The sequence below is a fragment of the Lathyrus oleraceus genome, chromosome 3, assembly GCF_024323335.1.
Source record: "Lathyrus oleraceus cultivar Zhongwan6 chromosome 3, CAAS_Psat_ZW6_1.0, whole genome shotgun sequence".
Lineage (NCBI taxonomy): Eukaryota > Viridiplantae > Streptophyta > Magnoliopsida > Fabales > Fabaceae > Lathyrus > Lathyrus oleraceus.
Genome location: NC_066581.1, coordinates 182160200 through 182186993, shown reverse-complemented (window position 1 = coordinate 182186993; position 26794 = coordinate 182160200). Strand labels below are relative to the sequence as shown.

At 35.5% G+C, this 26794-nt stretch overlaps 1 protein-coding gene across 3 annotated transcripts; it reads left to right on the top strand.

Moving 5' to 3' along the window:
• Positions 1-6474: 6474 nt before the first annotated feature.
• LOC127129045 (transmembrane emp24 domain-containing protein p24beta3) lies at positions 6475-26393 on the top strand. 3 transcript variants are annotated; one of them, XM_051058370.1, is made up of 4 exons: positions 6475-6737; positions 6824-7010; positions 7954-8061; positions 26209-26378. In XM_051058370.1, the coding sequence occupies exons 1-4, from the start codon at positions 6531-6533 to the stop codon at positions 26340-26342; spliced, it is 636 nt and encodes a 211-aa protein (XP_050914327.1). In that variant the 5' UTR covers positions 6475-6530; the 3' UTR covers positions 26343-26378. The 3 variants fall into 3 exon arrangements, with proteins under 3 accessions (XP_050914327.1, XP_050914325.1, XP_050914326.1); XM_051058368.1 differs by lacking the exon at positions 26209-26378 and adding an exon at positions 8149-8292; XM_051058369.1 differs by lacking the exons at positions 6475-6737; positions 6824-7010; positions 7954-8061 and adding exons at positions 24543-24796; positions 24883-25069; positions 26014-26121 and having other exon boundaries at positions 26209-26393.
• The last annotated feature ends 401 nt before the right edge of the window (positions 26394-26794 follow it).

The following is a 26794-nucleotide window of genomic DNA, read 5'->3' as shown; positions in this document are numbered from 1 at the left end:
TGTGGTGGGATTAACTACAACCCTATTTTGGCACGTCGTCAGCTTGGGTTCCCTTTAAAGGATAAACCTAATAACATTTTGTTAGAGGGTGTATTCTTTCAATAAGGTAAAGACCCCCAAAACTTGAAGGGCATGATGGTCCGCGCTTGGTGCAAGATTCATAGGAAGGGAAGGAAAGTGCTTGGCGCAATATTCATAGGTCGCTCTCAGCAGCTGCAGGAAGGACTTAGTACTCGAACCAGACATCGTCGACCCAGGCGTCCTGACCAGGGCGGTGACGGTACCAGTGCTCACCCCTATCTCTCTCTCTCTCTCTCTCTCTCTCTCTCTCTCTCTCTCTTCCTTCCAGGTTACTCCTACCCTATCTCATATCGAAACATTGAGAACAATATTCGGTTTAAATGTGGGAGGAGATTTTATCGCGTTTCATCTTTCCTTTATTTTTATTGCTTTTTATCGCTTTCCTTTACTTTTATCGCTTTTTACCGTTTTCCTTTATTTTTAGTATGTTTTATGTTTTAGTTGCTTGTTTTTCCCTTTCAATAAAATAACATGTGTCTGACGAGTCATCTGTGTAAGTGTACCCTTATTTCCCCCATTTCTTTAACCTTACCAAAAACATTTTTAGCCAAGAAAATAGTAAATCTTGAACATTCAGGCTATAAGACATGTTTGTAATAGGAGGTAAAAGACTTGGGAATTTTTTTTCTAAAAATCGGTATTGTCTTAACACCTTAGGCATCATGATTATAAGAGTCGATCCCGATACCCCATATGTTGTAGCCCCAGTTTTTGTTCCAAATAAGTCCTTAAGTAGTTTATCCTAGCAGTCAGCTCCGGCTTAAGCATGTTCTACGTAGGGGACTGATGAAAATAAGTGAATGATCACAAAAATTCCTGCTTTGTTCTCAAATTGCATGAAAATGTAGGCTAGGTGACTCTCACACGGTCATTTAACCCAGCAAAATAAAAACATATGCGGAACATGCAGGAGAAAAATAAAAAATAAATAATAACAAACCTATTTGTTTGTTTGTTCAGAGGTATCCGATGCTGAACTTGGTAGGGTGGATTACGATCCAATCCCACCCCTTTGGAAGTCACATATCCACTAAGGGTAAGTTGGAGGGCACCATGGTCTTTACAAGCTGCTGAAAACCTCTATAAATAGCTCGTTCCATTTCGTTTTCTAATCATCCAACTTAGTTTTACAACACTAAGCATATATTTATCATTTGTAATAGCGATAATCCGTCACATCGGGGGTTATCTCACCTTTGTGAGATTGAGTTGGGTCACTTCGAGTTATTGTCGTCTTTAGCTTCAGGAGTCAGAGGTTTATTTTTGTACCAGAATCGAAGCCTTCGTTTGTAGCAGGTTCTTATTTATCGCTTTATTTATTTATTTCCCGCATTGCTTTTACTTTATTTATTTCCCGCATCGCTTTTATTTTATTTATTTCCCGCATCGCTTTTATTTTATTTATTTCCCGCATCGCTTTTATTTTATTTATTTTCCGCACTCGCTTTATTCTATTTCTTTTCCGCACTCGCTTTTATTTTATTTATTTTCCGCACTCGCTTTACTTTATTTATTTTCCGCACTTTACTCGCTCTCTATGCCTCACATTCTAAAACAAACTTTTCTTCATGATTAACACCGTTGTGTTCGTTTGTGTTACCATGTCTGGCTAAATCTTTTAAAGGTTAGAATGTAAGGATCGCGGTTATTGTAATGTTTCACATATTGAAATTTGTAGAAATACTTAAAAGGCTGTTTTGATTTTTAACTTGAGTTTTCTAAAACAGACTTGGTTAGTTTTGACTATTCGAGGAGTGCGAAAGCACCCTGGCTTAGTAACTAGGAATCTTTATCACTTTAAGGAAAGACTATTTTAGAAATTGTTTTCGGACGCGTTGATAGGTTTAAAATCAGGAAGCTCCTTGGGTAAACTTTCCAAATCAAAATCACTTTTCAACTAAGTTTACGAGTCTCATTTCTTAAAAATAGGTTTACTACTTTAGTGTTCTGCGCACCTTTTATAAGTGACAATAAAAGGCCTTAATTTAAGGTTAAACTCGATTCTGAATACGCGAAAGCGATAGTTCCTGTTAAATGGATTCTTTTCAAGAGTAGAAAATATTGCCTCATAAGTAGTTCTATTTAGACAATTGAAACATCACTTAACTGACGTGAATTACATTCAACCTGTCTTTACCTGCAGTTATTATTTACCGTTGTTTTGCAAACCTAATATCTCTTTTATACCGCATTAGATAAACACCATAACGATAGTAATCGATAGATTGACGATTGGTCTCTGTGGGATCGATATTCTTTTATATTACTTTGACGCTATTTGTGCACTTACGAATCCTAACGATCAATATTCCACCTTATGAATTAAGCGTTGTTTGGCTTATTGCCAGACATTTAATTCTCTTTGTTTCCAGTCATTCCATAATAGTGATACCATTCCTCGGGCCCCTCACTTGTCATTTTTTCTATTTACTCTTTGATTCAAAGCTAATATTGCCTTTATGGATTTCCCATGTTACCATTATGTTGGTACAAGTTACATTGTTCATCACTTCAATCATACTCCTTTAGTTGTTTGTTTTGTTAGTCCTTGTTGCTTAGACAAACACTCTTTTTCTCATTCCTTTTGTTTCGTAGTTCCACGAACTACGGTTGCTCTAATTTTCTCATTGCACGGTGAGAATACGTAGGCACGAGGATGCGAATCCTTGGCGAGCATAATTCTAATTATTCCTCCTCCGTCTTAGGGCATCACTCATATCTTTCAAAACCCATTATCCACCTTCGATCATAAACCGTTCACTCTAGTGACATACTGTTTCTTTGAAACCAAATACACTTCCTTTGTAATTCCATATATATCCTTTTAGGGTGCCTAATGAAAAGTCCGCATTTGCATCTAGAGTTGTTTGGATTGTTCCCAGACATTTAATTCCTTCTTTTCAGCCCAACCATACAATGATACCATGTCTTAGAACCCTCACTTATGGTTTGTGCCACCTTCCATCTGTGGTATAAATTCCATTTCTCCTATGGATTCCAATATACCTTGACTTTGGTTTCAAACTATACCTTTTCGGTCATTTGTTGCTCAAACCTTTCAATGTCACTTCGGTCATTCATTCAATCCATTTTTGTGATACATTTATATTCTACCTTCATTCACTTCATGTGATATACCCCATTCTTTGATCCAAACATATTATTTCGTTGCGCTCCATTTTTGTCATCTTGTGAACCAAGAGATGTTTGACTTGTATCCAAACACCTAATTCCTCTCTTTCTCGGTTATTCCAATACAGTGATATGATGTCTTAGACCCCTCATTTGTTAGTTCATACCAGTTTTACTCTTGGGTTCATGTTTTCACCCCTTGTTGGAGTTCAAATCATATTATCCTTTGGTTTAAACAAATATTGTTACCACAACCTCTCTTCACCTCTCACCACTAGTTTTATAAACTACGGAGCTCTGGATTCCTCATTGCACTATGAGGATACGTATCCATGAATGCCCCAATCCTCACCTAGAAATTTATCTATTCCTTTTCTTTTCCCTCATTCTTTTGCGAGTAGTCTTTAGATCACACCCATTTGAGCGAAAACAATCAAAACGGTTCCCATGGAGTACCATGGATGTTAGGGGTGATAATACCTTCCCCTTGCATAACCGACTTCCTTATCCAACATATCTCTTTCCCCCGGGTTTTATCGATGTTTCCCCTTTCCTTTAGGAATAAATAAAGTTCGATGGCGACTCTGTTATATGTTCGAGCGTGCGATACGTTCGGGTATATTTCCGCTAGCTTCACTCTATATAAACTTTTTCAATATTTTATGTCTAACCAATGTGGGACTTTGGATTTTCCCAATACAGACACTCACACCCAAACCTCTTTTGGGACTTAGTGTATGGAAATAACCGGTGGGTGACCCATAGTCCAATCGATAGGCTCTGATACCAATTCTTGCATCAAACGCCTACCACCTTGCTATTTTTGGATCAAGTTCCTACCATCGTGCTAAAAGTAAATGTTGTTAGTATGGGCACAACTATATTTCTATATATCAAATAGCCTTATACGGGATGCGTGTAACGCCCCAGACTCCTTTCAGAATTACCGACTGACCCCACAAACTAACACGAGTCTTTTTAACATGCTTTGTACACACTCACACATTTTATGGGAAACTTCCCACAATGTCACCCATCCAAATACTACTCCATGTCAAGAAAACTTTGACTATGGAGTTCTTATTTGTTATGCTACAGAAAAGAAGAGGCATCTTCTTGGTATATGTAGTACCAATCAATCCTTATAAGCCTTCCTTCAGCCATAGACTCTCATACCCGTATAGCCTCTAGATTTTCGCATTCCTTAGTGAATACCGACGACCACTCCCCACCCTCTTTGGCCTCGGGTGTTACATATCCATCACCTTCCGCTTGGTTCATCCCCGAACCACATCATTCTAGGAGAGGTATGCTCTAATACCATTTGTAACACCCTATATTGCTTTCAGGATTACCGACAGATCCTACAAACCATTACATGTCTTTTTAGCATGCTTTATCCTCACTCACATGCTTTATGGGATACTTTCCAGAAGGTCACTCATCCAAATACTACTATATGTCAAATGTGCTTAACTACAAATTTCTTATTTATTAGGCTACCGAAAAGAATATGCATCTTATTGGTATAGGTAATACCAATCAATCCTTATAAGACTTCCTTTAACCATGCACTCCCATACCTGCACAATCTCAGGATCCTCTCATTTCAATGTGAATCTGGGTAACCACTCCCTTCCCTCTTCAACCTCAGGTGTTACAAGCACTCCCCATCCTTTTTTACTTTGGGTGTAACACCGTGCCTAAAACATCATATGCGTCATGGGTTGAGATGTTAAGCACATCAAATCACACTAGTGACACTAGATAAATAAATCCAACAGGGGGGGGGGGGGTCAAACCCATGACCTTTCTTTGATACCAGATTATAGTTTGACCTAACTCAACACTATAAAACGAATTGTAAGGAGAGGGGTGCCACTCTATATAAACTTTTTCAATGCTCTATCTCTAACCAATGTGGGACTTGGGATCTTCTCAATACACCCTTCACGACTAGCACTCTTTTGGTCTTAGTGCGTGGATTTAAAAGGTGGGCAACCCATGGTCCGATCGATAGGCTCTGATACCAAATTAGAGTTTGGTCTAACTCAATCCTATAAAAACAGCTTCCAAGGTGAAGAGTGTCACTTTATATAAACTTTTTCAAAGCTTTATATCTAACTAATGTGAGACTTGGAATTTTACCAATAAGAAAGAAGGAAGTGGCATAATCATAAGGAAGATAATACGGTGAACACATAAGATGTGGGTAGCTTTCACGAGAACAAATACTAAAAAACAGTGATGATAGAGGACATGACACACTTCGATACCATGATGGCAACATAACCCATATCCGCGGGTCCCCACCCGAACCCACCCCGAAGTTGACGGGGAAAACCCGTTTTGACTGGGTTTGGGTTTTCCCCGGTTAAAAAATATGGGGACGGGTCGGGTAATGAGGACACTAGTGTCCACCCTGGACCCACCCCGTTTATTTCATTATGTACATTATTATTTAGTTTTGATAATTTGGAATATTAAATATGTAGCAAATGTTTTGATATTTTGATATGTATTAATTATTTAAAATATTTGAAATGTAAGTATGAAATTTTTTCATATTGTTTTATTTTATTATTTGTAATGTAATTTGATTTTGGAAAAAATAAATATTTTGGTTAAAATAATTGATTTTATTAAATGGATGGTGGTGGGGCGAGGATACCTGAACCCAATCCGAACCCGTTTAGGCCGAGTTTGTGTTTTAATTCTCCATCCCCGTTTGGGTTTGGGGCGGGGAACGAGGATTGTTTGGGAATTTGGGTTTGGATTTGGGGGAGATAAAAACCGCCATCGCCCCGCCCTATTGCCATCCCATGACATCATTAATAGGAGCGTATGAAATCCTAACTTTTTTTTAGAAATTGGGCCATAAGGTAGATTACTAGGGACCAAAATCAGATGTCTAATTTCCTTGCTAAAAAGGACATAATTATAAAAATCTCATTTGTACATATATAGACCAAAGGTCCAATAACAACCCAAATTATGGATAATAATATGATAGCTTATTTAAAAAAAATATATATTACATTACATCTATAATTATTCACTTTTATTGAAAAAACTATGGAAGTTATACAATTTTATTTTAATTTTTCTGTCTTTTCTTTTCTCCTTTTGATTTAATAGGAAAAACTAATTTTCTCCTCCAACAACGTAATTATTCTAAACCGTGACTTTAGATGCTAGTAATGACTTGTTAAACTAACCAACCAGATTTCAAGCCATTAAAAGTTCTCACTTGACCAATAATCATTGTTGTTCTTACAAAATAGAGATCCAAAATAATCATAACAAACTAGTTAGAAATGAATTTTCATTCAAAAATTTGTACAATCGTGATCATTTTCTTCGGTACCATAATTTCTCATGCATTTTCTCTCTCGATCAGTTTACACGATGTCGAATGCATATCCGAGCATGTTCCACATGAAAATGACATTATTTCCGGAAACTTTGTTGTAATGGATCATGATATTTTTTGGAGCTCAGATCATCCGGGAATCGATTTCACCGTAAATGATTTGTTATTATTTTCACCCAAATCATTTGAAATGAAATGAAATTTTCTATTTTTTATTGATGAATGTATGGTATGTAGGTGACATCTCCTGAAGGATATGTGGTGCATTCTTTGAAGGGAACATCAGGGGACAAATTTGAGTTCAAAGCAAAGAAAAGTGGAATGTACAAGTTTTGCTTTAATAATCCTATTTCTACGCCAGAAACTGTGTCATTTTATGTTCATGTTGGCCACATTCCCAATGAGCATGACTTAGCTAAAGATGGTAATATTCTTATGTTCATGTTGGCCACATTCTCGATGAGCATGACTTATCTAAAGATGGTAATATTTTTATGTTAATGTTAGCCACATTCCCAATGAGCATGACTTAGCTAAAGATGGTAATATTTTTATGTTCATGTTGGCCACATTCCCAATGAGCATGACTTATCTAAAGATGGTAATATTTTTATGTTCATGTTGGCCACATTCCCAATGAGCATGACATAGCTAAAGATGGTAATATTTTTATGTTCATGTTGGCCACATTCCCAATGAACATGACTTAGCTAAAGATGGTAATATTTTTATAATTTTTGTCGGTATAACTAAACATGAATTTAATTCAATATGCATGAATGGTTATGTAGGATTGATACTTTTGATCGAAATGTTTTTATCAAAAAGTCTTGTTTTTTTTTTATATGTTACTTGTAGAGTCTGTCTCAAGCTTTTAAAGCTCATGTGCAAATTAGATACTGTTTAATTAGAAAAAATAAATAAAAAGTCTATTTAATTATGATTTAATCATGACAAATATTTTATGAGATTTATTTAATAACAGTTAAATCATAAAAAAATTTAGACAGGTGCCATAGGATGCTTTACACGTTCTTAAAGACCGTCTTGGCTACTGACACATTCAATTTTAAACACGCCAGTATCCTTTTTGTGTTTATTTGTTTTCACGGGCTCCAAAGACAAATGGATATTGTCTAAAATGTTATAGAATAATGAATAGTTAATATGAATATTTAGCTCGGGTTCAATTGTGACAAAATAAATATGAATCATATTTAGTTAGGATTTAATCTTGACAAATTTATTACTAGACTCTACATACTGATGATGTAATCTCCATGGAAGCATGATTCATTTAATTTCTCAACTAGTTTCATACTACACAGTCTAGGTTTACATTTACTCGTTTTTGCTTTTTTGTTTAGAGCATTTGGATCCAATAAATGTCAAGATTGCTGAGTTAAGAGAAGCATTAGAATCTGTTATAACAGAACAGAAGTACTTGAAAGCTCGTGATGCTAGACATCGAAATAGTAAGTTATTCTTTCCTACTAGTGATTGAGTTTATGTGGATGGTAAATTTCTTCTAACTTTGATGCGTTAAATTTTGGTAATTGTAGCAAATGAGAGCACCAAAAAACGTGTTGTATTTTACACACTTTTGGAGTACATTTTATTTGTGACTACAAGTGTATTACAAGTTATATACATTCGTCGTCTCTTCAGCAAATCGTTTTCTTACAATCGAGTGTAGGCTTTATACTTAGAGAAATGGTACATTGTATCACAATGATAATTTGTTTTTTCACTTTGTAATTTTCTAAGATTGATCATTTTTGTTTTTCTTTTCTTTTTTCTTACTTATATTTGTAACTCACCTAAATGTGATCAATTTCTCTATTATTTATGCAAAAACTAAGAAATGAAGATATTTTAGCAATTATTTTTTTGTTAAATAAATTCCATTCTTATGAAAACTAGAATAAATATATGATATTCCATCTTAAATCAAATTGTTATGGTATCATGAGCTAGCATTATTTATCATAAACAATACTATGTTTGAATAATGTCCAAGTGTGACAGTGAAGGTTCCTATATGGCATCATGAGCTAGCATTATTTATCATAAATAATACTATGTTTGAATAATGTCCAAGTGTGACAGTGAAGGTACCTATATGGAGAAATTTTCTAACAAAAAAGACAAGTCAATCAACAATGGTGATGGAGTAGTCATAACAAAAATCATCTATGTATGATTTACGTCCAATGATAATTTTAGGAGTTTGATAACTCAGATTCAATTAAAGAGAAAAAGTATTATGAATGTACTTGTTTGCTTCGAATAATTTGAATAAAGAGATGATATATTATCATAAAGGGATGGTCAAAGTTGTTGCAATAAAAACCAGTAAGAAAATTTCTAGGCTCATGTTTCCCATTTGAAATTATATCTCAATAATATTTTTAACAACACGTAAGTTTTGCATGCTACACTATTTTCCTAACAAAATTTTCAATTCATTTACATTATGTAAATGGTTAGCAACAATCAAGCTATCATCCATATACAATATCAGGATAATCAAATAAACATCATTATGTCTCCTAACATAAATACAACAATCACATTCACATCTCTTTTACTAATCTGAAACATATAAGAATCAAAGTGTCTTGTATCACTATCTCAAAGATTACTTAAAATCATATAAAAATCTCTTGAATTTACAAACCAGTCTTCTTTGTCGAGTATAATTCAAACTCTATTATTTCTCCATGTAAATTATTTCATCTATATTATCGTAAAGAAATGTTATTTTCAAGTCTATCTTCTTTATATGTATGTTTCAGTTGTCTACCAAAGCTTAAACCACTCTGTTTGAAGTATGTCTGAAGAAAGAGGAGAAAATATCACCATATTGAATCTTCTTTGGTTGTGAGCACTGCTTTTCTACAAGACGAGCCTTGAACTTATCTCTTTCTTTTTCTAATAATGTTGATTTTCTTTTGTACTACTACTTGAAACCGATAGTCTTTTTCCCTTTTGAATGGTCTACAAGATCCCATGTTTCTTCTTCAAGGACCCTGTCTAGTCGACCATAACACCCATGTATTTATCTTTCTCCCACCTAACTATAACTCCTCAAATGGTCGACAAATCTCCAAAACTACTAAAACGTGCATTAGTTGCCAAGTCTTCATACCCCTATCTTTCTGGTTGTTTGGTGCGATGGAGATCTTTGACACACACAAGAGAATAATCATGTAATCCACCTAAATCTTCAAGTCCATGATGAATTTTAGTATCACAATCTAGTTCTTATTATGGTTCGAGTACTATGCACATATTTCTTACTAATAACATATCAATATCCACCTAGATCACACCATTGTTGGAAGTTTCCCCTTAAGGTGTTGACACATCTTTCGCAACTAACTGCTTCAACATGAATTGTTCATTAAAGACAATATATTTAATGATAAACATCTTCTTTAAAGTTGGATCCCTAAAATGATTCCATTCATAACTTTTGTCTAACTGACATAAACATACTTCTTTGACATTGCTGTCATATCCTAATTTTTCTCCAAGTTCAATAAATTGATTTATTCATAGGACATTTGCATCATCTGCATGTTATGACATGCATTTCTTTAGGCCTCATTCCTAAAAAGTCAACCGGAATAAAATACCTCGATCAATAAAGCAATGCATTCACCATACATTTGCATCATCTACATATGATATCATGCATTTCATTTCGCATAATGCTTAAAATATCAACTAGAATCAAATTTTCAATCTACAGACATACTTCTTGAACTAATTTTCAAATGTAAATAAAGTTAGCAGGCAGAAAATTTCAAAATCGAGTTTGCAGACGTCATTATTATTAACCTACGGCTCGCGTAGTTTAACTTGACGTGCTCGTTTTATTTTTTAACTCTTTTTTCGATCGCATTTTGATCAGTCTAAGCCTTTTTAACCAATCATTTTTTACTTCAAAATGTGATCAAAACTTTCCTCTTTTTCAGAGGTTTATTTTGCATTGAACATTTTAGCGCATTCATTTTAAGCTTTTGAGAATTTTTGTGCTCGAATTTTCTTCATCTTGAGTCCTTTTAATTTTATTTCTTTGTCAAAATTTTTCGAATTATTTAAATAATTTTTTCTATGTTTTTCGATTTAATTTTGATTATTTAAAATAATTTAATTTAATTTATTTAATTTTATTTCTAATTTTATTTTACACTACTAACACTCGTTAAGGTTACTATTGGCATATTGTAAAATTGAAAACCTAATGATACACTATATACATTTCATATTGCTGACAGGAAGAGGGAAAAATCGATGTTTTAAAGGCTGATTCTTTGTGAAAAAGATCTTGCATTTGACAACACACACATCCATAAGCCCTTTCTCCTCAAAAAGAAAAAAAAAGAGCAAAACATAATCCATCTTTTCACATAGTAGTGCACCATCTCACTTATCTTTCTCTTTCAATTTAAAAACAATACCAAAAAAAGAGAGAAAAATAATTTTTTTTAAAAGAAAAAATAGGATCTCTTCTTAAATACACACAAAAAATCAATAGCCACCAGAACGTATCTTTTTTTCCCGATAATGTTCTTTTTTTTCTTATGGGAAGGTATTAGCATATAAACATCCATGGTACTCCATGGGAACCGCTTTGATCATTCTTGCTAGAATATGTGTGATATCTAAAGATTACTTGCGAAAGAATAAAGGGAAAAGTAAAAAGAATAGATAAAGTGCTCGGTGAGGATTGAGGCCCTCATGCCTACGTATCCTCATAGTGCAATGAGAAATTCAGAGCTTCGTAGTTCATAGAACTAGTGGTGGAAGACGGAAAGAATTGTGATAACTGTATGGTCTGAACCAAAGGATAATGTGATTTTAACTCCGAAAAAGGGTGAAAATATGAACCCAAGAGTAAAACTGGCATGAACCAACAAGTGAGGGGCCTAAGGCATGGTGTCACTCTATTGGAATAACCCAAAACAAAGAGGATTTCCTATATATAGCTGTAAAGTAAGTAGTGAGATGTTCGTCTAAGTTAAAAGTATTGACAAGACAAACAAATCGGCTTTTGGTTCACAAAGAGATATAAGATGGAGCTCAAAGGTATATTGTATTTGTCTCAAAGAATTGGGTATATCACATGAAGTGAATGAAGGTAGAATATGAATGCATCGTGGAGATGAATTGAATGAATGACCAAAGTCACATAATTGAATATTTGGTAATAAGTGACTGAAGGGTTAAATTTGAAACCAAAGGTAAGGTATATTAGAATCCATATGATAAGTGGTATTTGTAGCTCAAGAGTAAAGGTGGCACGACAAAGATATGGAGGGGAAGTGGTATACCCACTGTATTGTCATGACCAAAAAAATGAATTAAGCGTTTGGGTATAAGCCAAACATCTCTTGGCACAAAGGTGAACGAATGTCCTAAAAGGGTGTATCTGGAATTCCAAAGAAAACTGTATTGTGGTTTTAAGGAAACAGTATGTCACTGGGGAGAACGGTTCAGTGATTGGAGGTAGGTAATGGATTGTAAAATATATGAATGGTTCCATAAGGCAGAAGGATGAATAATTAGGGTTATGCTTGCCAAGGATTCGCATCCTCATGCCTACATATTCTCATCGTACAATGAGAAAATCAGAGCATTTGTAGTTCGTGGAACTACGAAAACAAAGGAAATATAAGGAAGTCTTTGCCTAAGAAACTAGGACTAATAAGACAAACCACTTCAAGGATAGGTTACTGCGATGAATAATATAACTTGTATCAATAAAATGGTAGCATGGGAACCCACAAAGGCAAGCTGGCTTTGCACCCAAGAGTAAAAAAGGTACAAACTAAGATGTGAAAGGACAGAGGCATACCCACTATATTGTCTTACCAAAAAGGATGAATTAAGTGTTTGGGTATATGCCAAACAACTATTGATTCACAAGATGGATAAATTTCCTAAAAGGATGCCCATGGGACCCACAAAAACAATTGTTTGAATACAAGGAAAAATGTATCACTTGTTAAGGAATAAATAATTTGGGATCAAATAGAAATATTGTCTTGGATCCATGAAGGAATAAATCCTGAACCAAAGAGAAAAGAGGTATAAACTAGGATGTGGAGGTACCTACACATACACACTCTTGTCATAACCAAAAACAAAGGGAATTAAATGTTTGGGTACAAGTCAAACAACTCTTGGTTCAGAATAACATTGACTATGGAATCCAAGGAGAAATGTATCCGATCTCAAAAAGATGGCATTGATTGAATGAATGAATGATGGATTAATAAATAAGGTATCTCAAGAAGAATATAAATTCTTCTGCCTACGTATTCTCATTGTGCAATATGAAAATCAAAGGTTTCATAGTTCAGCCCACTAGACCTGACAACAACATGATTGAGGCAAAATGAGTGATTGATTGAATGAGAAGAGGCTTGATAGTTACTTGTTAAGAACCACACTAAAGTCGATAAGTAAAGGTGGATACGATGAGTAACTGGGTCAAGCGTCTCGTACCCAAAGAGATCCAAAATGAGTTAATGGAATTCTCCACTCTCATCCATTCTTTACTTCTTAAGGCTCGTGGCATGTAATTCTTATCATAACTTTCAAGTTGTTGGAGAAGAATGCTCGCCCCTCCTTGTGATGATGAAGACCTTATCAATCATTTGATCTGAATTTCACTAAAGTCTATGAATAGAGGTGAATATGATGAGCAACTGCATCAAGCGTCCCGTACCCAAAGTTATCCAAAATGAGCTAATGGAATTATCCACTCTCATTCATTCTCTATTTCTTAAGGCTCGTGTCGTACAACTTGAATTGTGATTGATAAGTTGTTGGTGGAGTCCTTTGTTTGTCGCGCAACTGCTTTTTAAAGGGAGAGACTTGCCAATCATATGATTTGAATTGTGCTAAACTCTATGAATAAAGGTGAATACGATGAGCAATTGGGTCAAGCGTCTCGTACCGAAAGATACTCAGACTGAGTTAATGGGATTCTCCACTCTCAATCATTCTCTATTACTGAAGGATCGTGCCACACAATTTAAAATTTGTTTAACAAGCTCTTGAAGAATCACCTTTGATGTATCTTGTATGATCTGTTGCTTGATATGATTGGGGATGCCTTGATTGAGAGTTTGACTTGAGGCTTTGAGCTCCACAGCTTACAGGAAGAGTCTTATCAAGTGATCAAAGGTCTTTTGATAACTTGAATTATACTGCGAGTAATCTTTAGATCACACCCATTCGAGCGAGAACAACCAAAATGGTTCACATGGAGTACCGTGGATGTTAGGGGTGCTAATACTTTCCCCTTGCATAACCAACTTCCTTATCCAACATATCTCTTTCCCCCAGGTTTTATCAATGTTTTATCTTTCCTTCGAGAATAAATAAAGTTTGATGGCGACTCTTTTGTATGTTCGAGCATGCGATATGTTTGGGTATATTTCCACTAGCTTTAGTTGGTGACTCCGCTGGGGAGTTTGCTTGTAGTTTGGGGTCTCTTCTTGAGCATCCCCAGCTTCAGCTGGCGATTCTACTGGGGATGCTCCGTTACTTGGAGTACTTCCTAGTCTCTAAAAGGATTCGAGCCTAGTTTTGATTTCTTTCTTTGCTTGCTTAGGGTGTTTATCTTTGCGCTTTACTCGCTTTATCGTTATATTCATTTGCTTTATATTATGGCTGTTATCTATTATGCTCCTTGTTGGGCTGGGATAGGTTACATGAGAGAGAAGCTCTATACCCGAGTTTGAGTACACGCACATGATAGTAACGTGACTAGAGTCATGTTTGACCTCTGTGGAGTTATTCCGCAATTATGGTTGACACAAGATGTCACACCTAGAGTAGATCCTTTTGGGAGCATCGTTGTCCGACGAGTCATTCGTCTAAGGCAATGGTATCTCGAAATGAGTCATTGACTCTAGGAACCTTCTAGGTTACCTTCTAGAGACTAGAACCTAACTGTGAAGGGGATGGGTTTTTCCTACAGGAAACCATAAACTCTACATACCCTTATTCTCATGGACGTCGAACCTTTGATCATGCATCAAGCAGTATGCGCAGATTATCCGGATTATTCTATGATGTTAACATACTCTATTGCATATCATTATTGCATTGCTGTATATATGCCAAAATTTTGACCCTGAGTTATTACCATCAATGCTTTGAATCTATGGATGCTGCATATTTATTTGCATTCCATCCCTAGCATGTGCATTCATTTTCATTACATGTATGTTAACCAAAAAAGTCACCCTATCCGTTCCTCCGTCAGAAAGACAACAATTCACCGACACCAATCATCGAAGGATAATGGAAGAGAGTAAGATCGTTAATAGAGCTAACTTGGTTTTAGGGCTACTCTTGGATAGCATGACAACGGACTGCCCCAAACAGGTTTTGATTGACGAACATGTTGAAGATAGTCTGGAGAAAGATAACAAATAGAAGCTGGCTGCAGGCATCCTGCCACTTCTTCCTCAAGAGCTGTGTTTGCTACCATATCAGAGGCCTGCTCAAAGCGACCAGAAGAACAACGATCAAGAAAGGAAACTTCCTCGCAATGATCTAATTCCTATGAGTTACGCATAACTTATACCTATACTAGTTAACACTGGGGCAATTGTACCTAAATAAATCGATCCTGCTAGATTTCCCTATAGTCGTAAGCATTACCCTCATGCCATATGTGGATATCATGCTGGACATATAGCGAATTTTATAGATAATTGTTACCCTTTCAAGGCCAGAGTTCAAGAGATCATTAATCAGAAGTTGTTGAGCTTTACACCTGTAACTGCTAAGGCGACGATTGAAAAAAGGTTTGAATACAAGGGTCATTCAATTCATGTCCAAGTTCATCCACCTGTGGTCCATCCTGTTATGCAGTATCCGAATCAAGGATAGCATCTGGGAATGTTGTTGGCCTATCCTGGGGCATCATCTTCTACTGCTGTTACACCTCAGTACACCTATACTGGGGCACCCTATATCCCATTTGGAGTTTTTTATGGTCAGACTTCCCATCAGACAACCAATCCTGGCTTGGTGCATTCTGTTTAAACATTCTGACCAATGGCTATTCCTCCGATTCATCCTCCGTTGCAAGTACCTTTGATGCCTATGTCATATCCCAGTATCAACAACCTACACAGGCTCAAGCTCTACAAAGTTAACAAACTGTGCCACATAACCATCAAGGGCAAAGAAAGACCAGAAGGTTTGATAGAAAACGTCCTCAATGTGATCGGATCCCTATAACATATGCTCATCTATTACCTTACCTTGTCCAACAAGGACTCATTGAGACAAAGTAAATCCCACCTGTCACTTTCCCATATCATGCAAAGCACAATCCTAATGTCTCATGTGCTTATCATGTTGGGCATAAGCGGTACTCTATTGAGGATTGCTGTGTTTTCAAAGCTAGGGTACAAGAACTTATAGATCAGAAGATTCCGACTTTCACCAAATAAGGGCCAAATGTCAAGACCGAAAAGGGTAAGTGCAATTATTGATGAAGAATGCTTAAGAACTAAGGTTATATCTGCAGAAGAATAATGACGCCAATTATGTCAGAGATCATGTTACTTTTAAATCGTTTCATTTGTAATATTTTCTTGTATGACAATGTACTGTTATATTGTGAACTTGTTTGTTTCTGAATGATGATCATAATGAAATAAATGTGCATGTTTTAATTAAATCCATTTGTCTTCACTCACATTTCATTTTATCAGTATCAAACTGTTTGTCAAATAAAATCAAAATTGAATGATGCAATCACAATACGCAAGATTGTTGCCTGTATGCTTTTGAATAAGGTCGTGTTGATGATGTAAGGCATTGTTGAAATCCCTAAACATCGGAGATATAAGGAAGTTAATCCCTAGTCAACCCTTTTGGGCCTTGTAGTAGGAGTTTCTTTCTTTAACACATAAATCCCTCATGCTTAACCAGGGGAAGGGTAGTCTTCAGTTAGTTTAGACTTGCATTCAAATTTCAGAAGGAGAATACTCTCATCAAGTGATCAATCATATCATATCCCTCTCAGGAGGATGGAATAACAAAGTCAGAATGGTTATCCCTTACCTATCAAAAGGAGTGAAATAGTCACAAACCTTGTAACGAATCAAGAAAGCGGTGTCACAGGATTTGCTCCATACGAAATGAAAAGAGACGAAAAAATCAAAAGCAAATGAAAAGCCCGCTAAGTCAAAAACTTGAAAACAAGATCAACTTAGGCAAAAGTTAGGGTATCTTAGGGGGATGCAGACCCAAAGGACCAACTCGGGCAAAAATCAGGGAAAGCAAAAAATGAAAATCAGAGGATCAATATCAAAATCTTCAGTAAGAGCAAATCTCTGTGACTGCAAACAAAAGCAGAAGGTGAGTGACTATCGCTCCAAACTCTCAATGGGTTCCTTAACCATCATTTCTCATATTCAAAATCCTTTTCTAAAATATGGACGCTTATTTTAAGCTAACTGAATGTAGGACTAGATAACATCATGGAGAATGGGTGAGTAAGAGTAGGTTTTGAGCCTTATATCATTTCCTTCTAAAACCGTGAACCAGGCCACCTTACAACCCTTAAAAGGCCTAATTGAAGAAGGGTGTATTTCGAAAGCATACTATGGTAACATCGCGTTAAGCTGACTCCTAAAGATTTTCTTGTCATCTATATTGGTACTGATATGACATTCTAATTAATGATTTGTTCACTAGATGTCATAATCTTAGTGAAAACACATGACTTTTCAAAACATGCATGAGCATGATATTACAATTATTACTTTTGAAGTGAGCATTTTACATATGAGCAGTCATTTGACATCAAGGAAGCTTACACAATAGGAAAGTTGAACAAGTTCCTGATACCCTATAGCTCATATCTCTTCAAGAGTTAGTCAATTTGGGGCGACCATGTCGAGATTCTACCAATCTCTCTAAATCAGCTGGATATTGGCAATATTACTTTAAGGCTCATATTGGGGAAAGCTACCCCGAGAGCACGAGAATTCAATCATTCCCAAGATGATTAATTAAGAGAATACAATTTCAAGACACTGGGGTAAGCCAGTTGAAATACTCAGATGATGAGGCTACTCCATAATCGGTAACTGGGGAAATTGGGGTAAACATTCAGTATGTTGGGGCAAAGACAGGCTACCCAAGTACAGGCTCTCTCCATGTTTCAGAATAAGTCCAAAGGTGTAATAAAAACTGTTGAGCTTAAAGTAGGTGTCAGAGAACCATGTCTGTATGACCATTATCCTAGCCCAAAATTCCTACCGCCCTCTATATGTGAATTTGGCTTAATCGTTGCATAAATCATTATCATGCGTAAGCCACGTCGTTTCACTCATGCATATCATTCATAAAGCATAACATAAAACCGTGCAAACAAGAAAAGACAAAAATCCAGTTTTTATTGACTAACCCAAAGCCCAACCTTTGCTTGGCGAATCACAAAATTCTCATTACAATACCTACATCCTCAACGAGATTTTTTTTGGATACATTAGTATTTCATCCTCTTCTACCTTGAATACCTGAAAAGCTTCCACAATTCTTATATTCTTGTTCAAGAAGATTAAATAGGGGAAACTGTTGTACCTTAAAATTTTCCCTCCCTGATCCATATTTTCATTCAATCCTTAACTGGAGAGTAATCATACATATCTTCATGCTTTATGCATAAGCATCGGTCATGCATTCATATCTGGTGGTTGATCATTGATGATTCAAACCCTAAGGCCCAAACATAGAAATTCTTGTCCACACCTCCCTTCTGTATGTTCACGCTTTTCGTACCCCCCCCCCCCCAACTTTGCTTGGCCTTCATGGTCCTGCCTTTCTTGAATCCATGTTTATGGACCTTCACCCCACGAGTTGGTGCACTCCCCGATTAGGCCTGAATCTCTGTTCTTTAGTTAAGGCCCAATGTTGGATTTGGTTTTGGTTAAATCTTTTAGTTAATTCAATGGATCTTAGGATTTTAGGGTAATTAGCAACTTAGTGATTTATTTAATTAGATTTCTTAGATTTAGCTTTGATTGATTTTAGAAGTTAATTACGTTATGATTAAATTTAGATTTGGAATTTAGGATTTAATTAAATTTTTAGAATTTAATTGATATTAGGATTTCATTGAATTTCTAGAATTTAATTGACATTAGAATTTAATTAACCTTTTAGAATTTATTTGATTTTAGAGTTTAATTGATTTTGATTAATTTCTAACATTTAGAATAACTTTAGAAGTTGTTTACATTTTAGGCATAGCTGGATTTTTGGTTAGAATTTAATTTGGTTCCTAATATCAATATCATGAGAATTGACCATTTTACCCTTTAGGAGTTTATTTTGTCATTTTTACCATACAAAGTGCATGCTCCCTTAGACTAGTTTGATCATTTCTAAATCTTAGATTAGAATTAACCATAATTTCTAATTGTTTCAAACCCATGATTCAAATTGATCAAAAGTAATTTTGATAAAGTAATTCCTTTGAACTTGTATAACCCCACAGTCTAATTTGAGTGACCAAAAGACCCCTGGTCACTTAATAAGACTTTTTCCCATAAGTTATAGAGCTCAAAGCCTCAAGGAAGATCTTCAATCAAGACATCCTCATTCACATCAAGCAGCGGGTTATACAAGATAAATCAAAGGTTAACACTTGGTAAATACGATTCAAACTGTACGATACGAGTCTTAAGTAATAAGGAATGATGAGACGGAGTTTCTCCTACCCTTGTCTAGAGCAACTTTGCGTACGAGGCGTAGGCCCTAGATATTCAAAGTGTTCTCCCTTATTCATATACTTTAGTGCAATATGAATCAAATAAACTACCGAGTCTTCTTCATATAAGACAACATCAATACAAGGTTAACAATGAAGATTCTTTTCCAACAACTTGTCAGTTATGAGAAGTATCATGTGCTATGAGCCTTAGGAAATAAGGAATGGTGAGATGGAGTTTCTCCTATCCTTGTATAGAGTGACTTTGCGTACGGTGCGTAAGCCCTATCTATTCAAAATATTTACCCTTATTCATAGACTTTAGTGTGACTCTCATCAATCAACTGTCAAGTCTTTCTCTCTTCATCATTACAATGAACAACAACAAAGATTCTCCTCCAGCAACTTGAAAGTAAGGATGAGAATAACATGCCACAAGCCTTAAGTAGTAGAGAAAGAATAAGACTGGAGCTTTCCTACACTCATTCTGGATATCTTTGGGTGCGGGACGTTTGGCTCGTTGCTTATCAAATCCACCTTTACTCATAGACTTTAGTGTAATTCTTATCCAATAACTATCAAGTATATTCCACTCTTTAAATCAATCAATTCTACTTCTTTTGCCTCAATCATCTTGTTTTCAGCCTTAGTAGACTGAACTACGAAAGCTCTGATTTTCTTTATTCCACTATAAGGACACGTAGGCAGGAGAATCCAGTTTCTTCGCGATCTACCTTATCTATTGATATCTTATTTATTAATCTATCCTTCTCTCATAAATCAATACCATCTTTTTGATATCAAATACTACTTTTCCTTGGTTTCCATGTTCATCCTTTTAGGACGCCAAATGAATATTCCATCTTGAGAGCTAAGAGCTGTTTGGCTTTTTGCCAGACATTTAATTCCTTTGTTTTTGGTTATTCCACTACAGTGATACCATGCCCCGGGCCCCTCACTTGTTGGTTTACCTTTACTCTTCAGTTTAGAGTTTATTCCTTTATGGACCCAAGATACTTTTTCTCTTTGATCTCAAATTGTTTGTTCCCGACAAGTAATATACCTTTTCATTGTTCCAACCAATACTTCCTTTTGGGTTCCATTCTCATCCTTTTAGGACGCCTAATGAATATTCAACCTTATGAATGAAGAGTTGTTTGGCTTATTTCCAGACATTTAATTCTCTTTGTTTCCAGTCATTCCATAATAGTGATACCATTCCTCAGGCCCCTCACTTGTCATTTTTTCTGTTTAATCTTTGATTCAAAGCCAATATTGCCTTTATGGATAACCCATGTTACCATTCCGTTGGTACAAGTTATATTGTTCATCACTTCAGTCATACTCCTTTAGTTGTTTGTCTTGTCAGTCCTTGTTGCTTAGACAAACACTTTTTTCTCGTTCCTTTTGTTTCGTAGTTCCACGAACTACGGTTGCTCTAATTTTTTCATTGCACGGTGAGAATACGTAGGCACGAGGATGTGAATCCTTGGCGAGCATACTTCAATTTATTCCTCCTCCGTCTTAGGGCATCACTCATATCTTTCATAACCCACTATCCACCTTCGATCATAAACCGTTCACTCTAGTGACATACTGTTTCTTTGAAACCAAATACACTTCCTTTGTAATTCCATATATATCCTTTTAGGGCGCCTAATGAAAAGTCCGCATTTGCATCTAGAGTTGTTTGGATTGTTCCCAAACATTTAATTCTTTTTTTTTTGGCCTAACCATACAGTGATACCATGTCTTAGACCCCTCACTTGTGGTTTGTGCCACCTTCCCTCTGTGGTACAAATTCCATTTCTCCTATGGATTCCAATATACCTTGACTTTGGTTTCAAACTATACCTTTTCGGTCACTTGTTACTCAAACCATTCAATGTGACTTCGGTCATTCATGCCATCCATTTTTGTGATAAATTTATATTCTACATTCATTCACTTCATGTGATATACCCCATTCTTTGAGCCAAACACATTATTTCATTGCGCTCCATTTTTGTCAGCTTGTGAACCAAGAGATGTTTGGCTTGTATCCAAACACCTAATTCCTCTCTTTTTCGGTTATTCCAATACAGTGATATGATGTCTTAGACCCCTCATTTGTTGGTTCATACTAGTTTTACTCTTGGGTTCATGTTTTCACCCCTTGTTGGAGTTCAAATCATATTATCCTTTGGTTTAGACAAATATTGTTACCACAACCTCTTTTCACCTCTCACCACTAGTTTTATAAACTATGGAGCTCTGGATTCCTCATTGCACTATGAGGATACGTATCCATTAGTGCCCCAATCCTCACCTAGCACTTTATCTATTCCTTTTCTTTTCCCTCATTCTTTTGCGAGTAGTCTTTAGATCACACCCACTCAAGCGAGAACAATCAAAACGGTTCCCATGGAGTACCATGGATGTTAGGGGTGCTAATACCTTCCCCTTGCATAACTGACTTCCTTATCCAACATATCTCTTTCTCCTGGGTTTTATCGATGTTTTCCCTTTCCTTTAGGAAGAAATAAAGTTCGATGGCGACTCTGGTATATTTCTGCTAGCTTCACTCTATATAAACTTTTTTCAATATTTTATGTCTAACCAATGTGGGACTTTAGATTTTCCCAATACACACACTCACAACCAAACCTGTTTTGGGACTTAGTGTATGGAAATAACCGGTCGGTGACCCATAGTCCAATCGATAGGCTCTGATACCAATTCTTGGATCAAACGCCTACCACCGTGCTATTTTTGGATCAAGTTCCTACCATCGTGCTAAAAGCAAATGTTGTTAGTATGGGCACAACTATATTTCTTTATATGAAATAGGCTTATACGGGATGCGTGTAACGCCCCAGACTCCTTTCTGAATTACCGACTGACCCGACAAACCAACATGAGTCTTTTCAACATGCTTTGTACACACTCACATATTTTATGGGAAACTTCCCACAATATCATCATCCAAATACTACTCCAAGTCAAGAAAACTTTAACTATGGAGTTCTTATTTGTTTTGCTATGGAAACAAAGATGCATCTTCTTGGTATATGTAGTACCAATCAATCCTTATAAGCCTTCCTTCAGCCATACATTCTCATACCCGCATAGCCTCTAGATTTTCGCATTCCGAAGTGAATACCGACGACCACTCCCCACCCTCTTTGGCCTCGGGTGTTACATATCCATCACCTTCCGCTTGGTTCATCCCCGAACTACATCATTCTAGGAGAGGTATGCTGTAATACCATTTCTAACACCCTATACTGCTTTTAGGATTACCGACAGATCCTACAAACCATTACATGACTTTTTAGCATGCTTTATCCTCACTCACATGCTTTGTGGGAAACTTTCCAGAAGGCCTCTCATCTAAATACTACTATAAGTCAAATGTGCTTAACTACAAAGTTATTATTTATGAGGCTACCGAAAAGAATATGCATCTTGTTGGTATAGGTAGTACCAATCAATCCTTATAAGACTTCCTTTAACCATGCACTCCCATACCTGCACAATCTCAGGATCCTCTCATTTCAACGTGAATCTGGGTGACCACTCCCTTCCCTCTTCGACCTTAGGTGTTACAACCACTCCCCATCCTTTTTGACTTCGGGAGTTACACTATGCCTAATACATCATATGCGTCATGGGTTGGGATGTTAAGCACATCAAATCACACTAGTGGTACTAGATAAATAAATCCAACAGGGGGGAGGGTCAAACCCAAGACCTTTCTTTGATACCATATTATAATTTGACATAACTCAACACTATAAAACGACTTGTAAGGTGAGGGGTGTCACTCTTTATAAACTTTTACAATGCTCTATCTCTAACCAATGTGGGGCTTGAGATCTTCCCAAATACCCTTCACGACTAGCACTCTTTTGGTCTTAATGCGTGGATTTAAAAGGTGGGCAACCCATGGTCCGATCGATAGGCTCTGATACCAAATTAGAGTTTGGTCTAACTCAATCCTATAAAAACGGCTTCCAAGGTGAAGAGTGTCACTCTATATAAAGTTTTTCAAAGCTTTATATCTAACTAATGTGAGACTTGGAATTTTACCAATAAGAAAGAAGGAAGTGGCATAATCATAAGGAAGATAATACGGTGAACACATAAGATGTGGGTAGCTTTCACGAGAACAAATACTAAAAAACAGTGATGATAGAGGACATGACACACTTCGGTACCATGATGGCAACATAACCCATATCCGCGGGTACCCACCCGAACCCACCCCGAAGTTGACGGGGAAAACCCGTTTTGACTGGGTTTGGGTTTTCCCCGGTTAAAAAATATGGGGACGGGTCGGGTAATGAGGACACTAGTGTCCACCCTGGACCCACCCCGTTTATTTCATTATGTACATTATTATTTAGTTTTGATAATTTGGAATATTAAATATGTAGCAAATGTTTTGATATTTTGATATGTATTAATTATTTAAAATATTTGAAATGTAAGTATGAAATTTTTTCATATTGTTTTAATTTATTATTTGTAATGTAATTTGATTTTGGAAAAAATAAATATTTTGGTTAAAATAATTGATTTTATTAAATGGATGGTGGCGGGGCGAGGATACTTGAACCCAATCCGAACCCGTTTAGGACGAGTTTGTGTTTTAATTCTCCATCCACGTCTGGGTTTGGGGCGGGGAACGAGGATTGTTTGAAAATTTGGGTTTGGATTTGGGAGAGATAAAAACCGCCCTCGCCCCGCCCTATTGCCATCCCATGACATCATTAATAGGAGCGTATGAAATCCTAACTTTTTTTTAGAAATTGGGCCATAAGGTAGATTACTAGGGACCAAAATCAGATGTCTAATTTCCTTGCTAAGAAGGGCATAACTATAAAAATCTCATTTGTACATATATTGACCAAAGGTCCAATAACAACCCAAATTATATATAATAATATGATAGCTTATTTAAAAAAAATATATATTACATTACATCTATAATTATTCACTTTTATTGAAAAAACTATGGAAGTTATACAATTTTATTTTAATTTTTCTGTCTTTTCTTTTCTCCTTTTGATTTAATAGGAAAAACTAATTTTCTCCTCCAACAACGTAATTATTCTAAACCGTGACTTTAGATGCTAGTAATGACTTGTTATACTAACCAACCAGATTTCAAGCCATTAAAAGTTCTCACTTGACCAATAATCATTGTTGTTCTTACAAAATAGAGATCCAAAATAATCATAACAAACTAGTTAGAAATGAATTTTCATTCAAAAATTTGTACAATCGTGATCATTTTCTTCGGTACCATAATTTCTCATGCATTTTCTCTCTCGATCAGTTTACACGATGTTGAATGCATATCCGAGCATGTTCCACATGAAAATGACATTATTTCCGGAAACTTTGTTGTAATGGATCATGATATTTTTTGGAGCTCAGATCATCCGGGAATCGATTTCACCGTAAATGATTTGTTATTATTTTCACCCAAATCATTTGAAATGAAATGAAATTTTCTATTTTTTATTGATGAATGTATGATATGTAGGTGACATCTCCTGAAGGATATGTGGTGCATTCTTTGAAGGGAACATCAGGGGACAAATTTGAATTCAAAGCAAAGAAAAGTGGAATGTACAAGTTTTGCTTTAATAATCCTATTTCTACGCCAGAAACTGTGTCATTTTATGTTCATGTTGGCCACATTCCCAATGAGCATGACTTAGCTAAAGATGGTAATATTCTTATGTTCATGTTGGCCACATTCCCGATGAGCATGACTTATCTAAAGATGGTAATATTTTTATGTTAATGTTGGCCACATTCCCAATGAGCATGACTTAGCTAAAGATGGTAATATTTTTATGTTCATGTTGGCCACATTCCCAATGAGCATGACTTATCTAAAGATGGTAATATTTTTATGTTCATGTTGGCCACATTCCCAATGAGCATGACATAGCTAAAGATGGTAATATTTTTATGTTCATGTTGGCCACATTCCCAATGAACATGACTTAGCTAAAGATGGTAATATTTTTATAATTTTTGTCGGTATAACTAAACATGAATTTAATTCAATATGCATGAATGGTTATGTAGGATTGATACTTTTGATCGAAATGTTTTTATCAAAAAGTCTTGTTTTTGTTTTTATATGTTACTTGTAGAGTCTGTCTCAAGCTTTTAAAGCTCATGTGCAAATTAGATACTGTTTAATTAGAAAAAATAAATAAAAAGTCTATTTAATTATGTTTTAATCATGACAAATATTTTATGAGATTTATTTAATAACAGTTAAATCATAAAAAAATTTAGACAGGTGCCATAGGATGCTTTACACGTTCTTAAAGACCGTCTTGGCTACTGACACATTCAATTTTAAACGCGCCAGTATCCTTTTTGTGTTTATTTGTTTTCACGGGCTTCAAAGACAAATGGATATTGTCTAAAATGTTATAGAATAATGAATAGTTAATATGAATATTTAGCTCGGGTTCAATTGTGACAAAATAAATATGAATCATATTTAGTTAGGATTTAATCTTGACAAATTTATTACAAGACTCTACATACTGATGATGTAATCTCCATGGAAGCATGATTCATTTAATTTCTCAACTAGTTTCATACTACACAGTCTAGGTTTACATTTACTCGTTTTTGCTTTTTTGTTTAGAGCATTTGGATCCAATAAATGTCAAGATTGCTGAGTTAAGAGAAGCATTAGAATCTGTTATAACAGAACAGAAGTACTTGAAAGCTCGTGATGCTAGACATCGAAATAGTAAGTTATTCTTTCCTACTAGTGATTGAGTTTATGTGGATGGTAAATTTCTTCTAACTTTGATGCGTTAAATTTTTGTAATTGTAGCAAATGAGAGCACCAAAAAACGTGTTGTATTTTACACACTTTTGGAGTACATTTTATTTGTGACTACAAGTGTATTACAAGTTATATACATTCGTCGTCTCTTCAGCAAATCATTTTCTTACAATCGAGTGTAGGCTTTATACTTAGAGAAATGGTACATTGTATCACAATGATAATTTGTTTTTTCACTTTGTAATTTTCTAACATTGATCATTTTTGTTTTTCTTTTCTTTTTTCTTACTTATATTTGTAACTCACCTAAATGTGATCAATTTCTTTATTATTTATGCAAAAACTAAGAAATGAAGATATTTTAGCAATTATTTTTGTGTTAAATAACTTTCATTCTTATGAAAACTCAAATAAATATATGATATTCCATCTTAAATCAAATTGTTATGGTATCATGAGCTAGCATTATTTATCATAAACAATACTATGTTTGAATAATGTCCAAGTGTGATAGTGAAGGTTCCTATATGGCACCATGAGCTAGCATTATTTATCATAAATAATACTATGTTTGAATAATGTCCAAGTGTGACAGTGAAGGTACCTATATGGAGAAATTTTCTAACAAAAAAGA

Excerpts from the sequence above, each read along its gene's own strand:
- LOC127129045 (XM_051058369.1), top strand. The coding sequence starts at position 24,590 with ATGAATTTTCATTCAAAAATTTGTACAATCGTGATCATTTTCTTCGGT. Across the intron at positions 25,070-26,013 it reads GCATGACTTAGCTAAAGATG|AGCATTTGGATCCAATAAAT; the intron begins GTAATATTCTTA and ends TTTTTTGTTTAG. Across the intron at positions 26,122-26,208 it reads TGATGCTAGACATCGAAATA|CAAATGAGAGCACCAAAAAA; the intron begins GTAAGTTATTCT and ends TTGTAATTGTAG.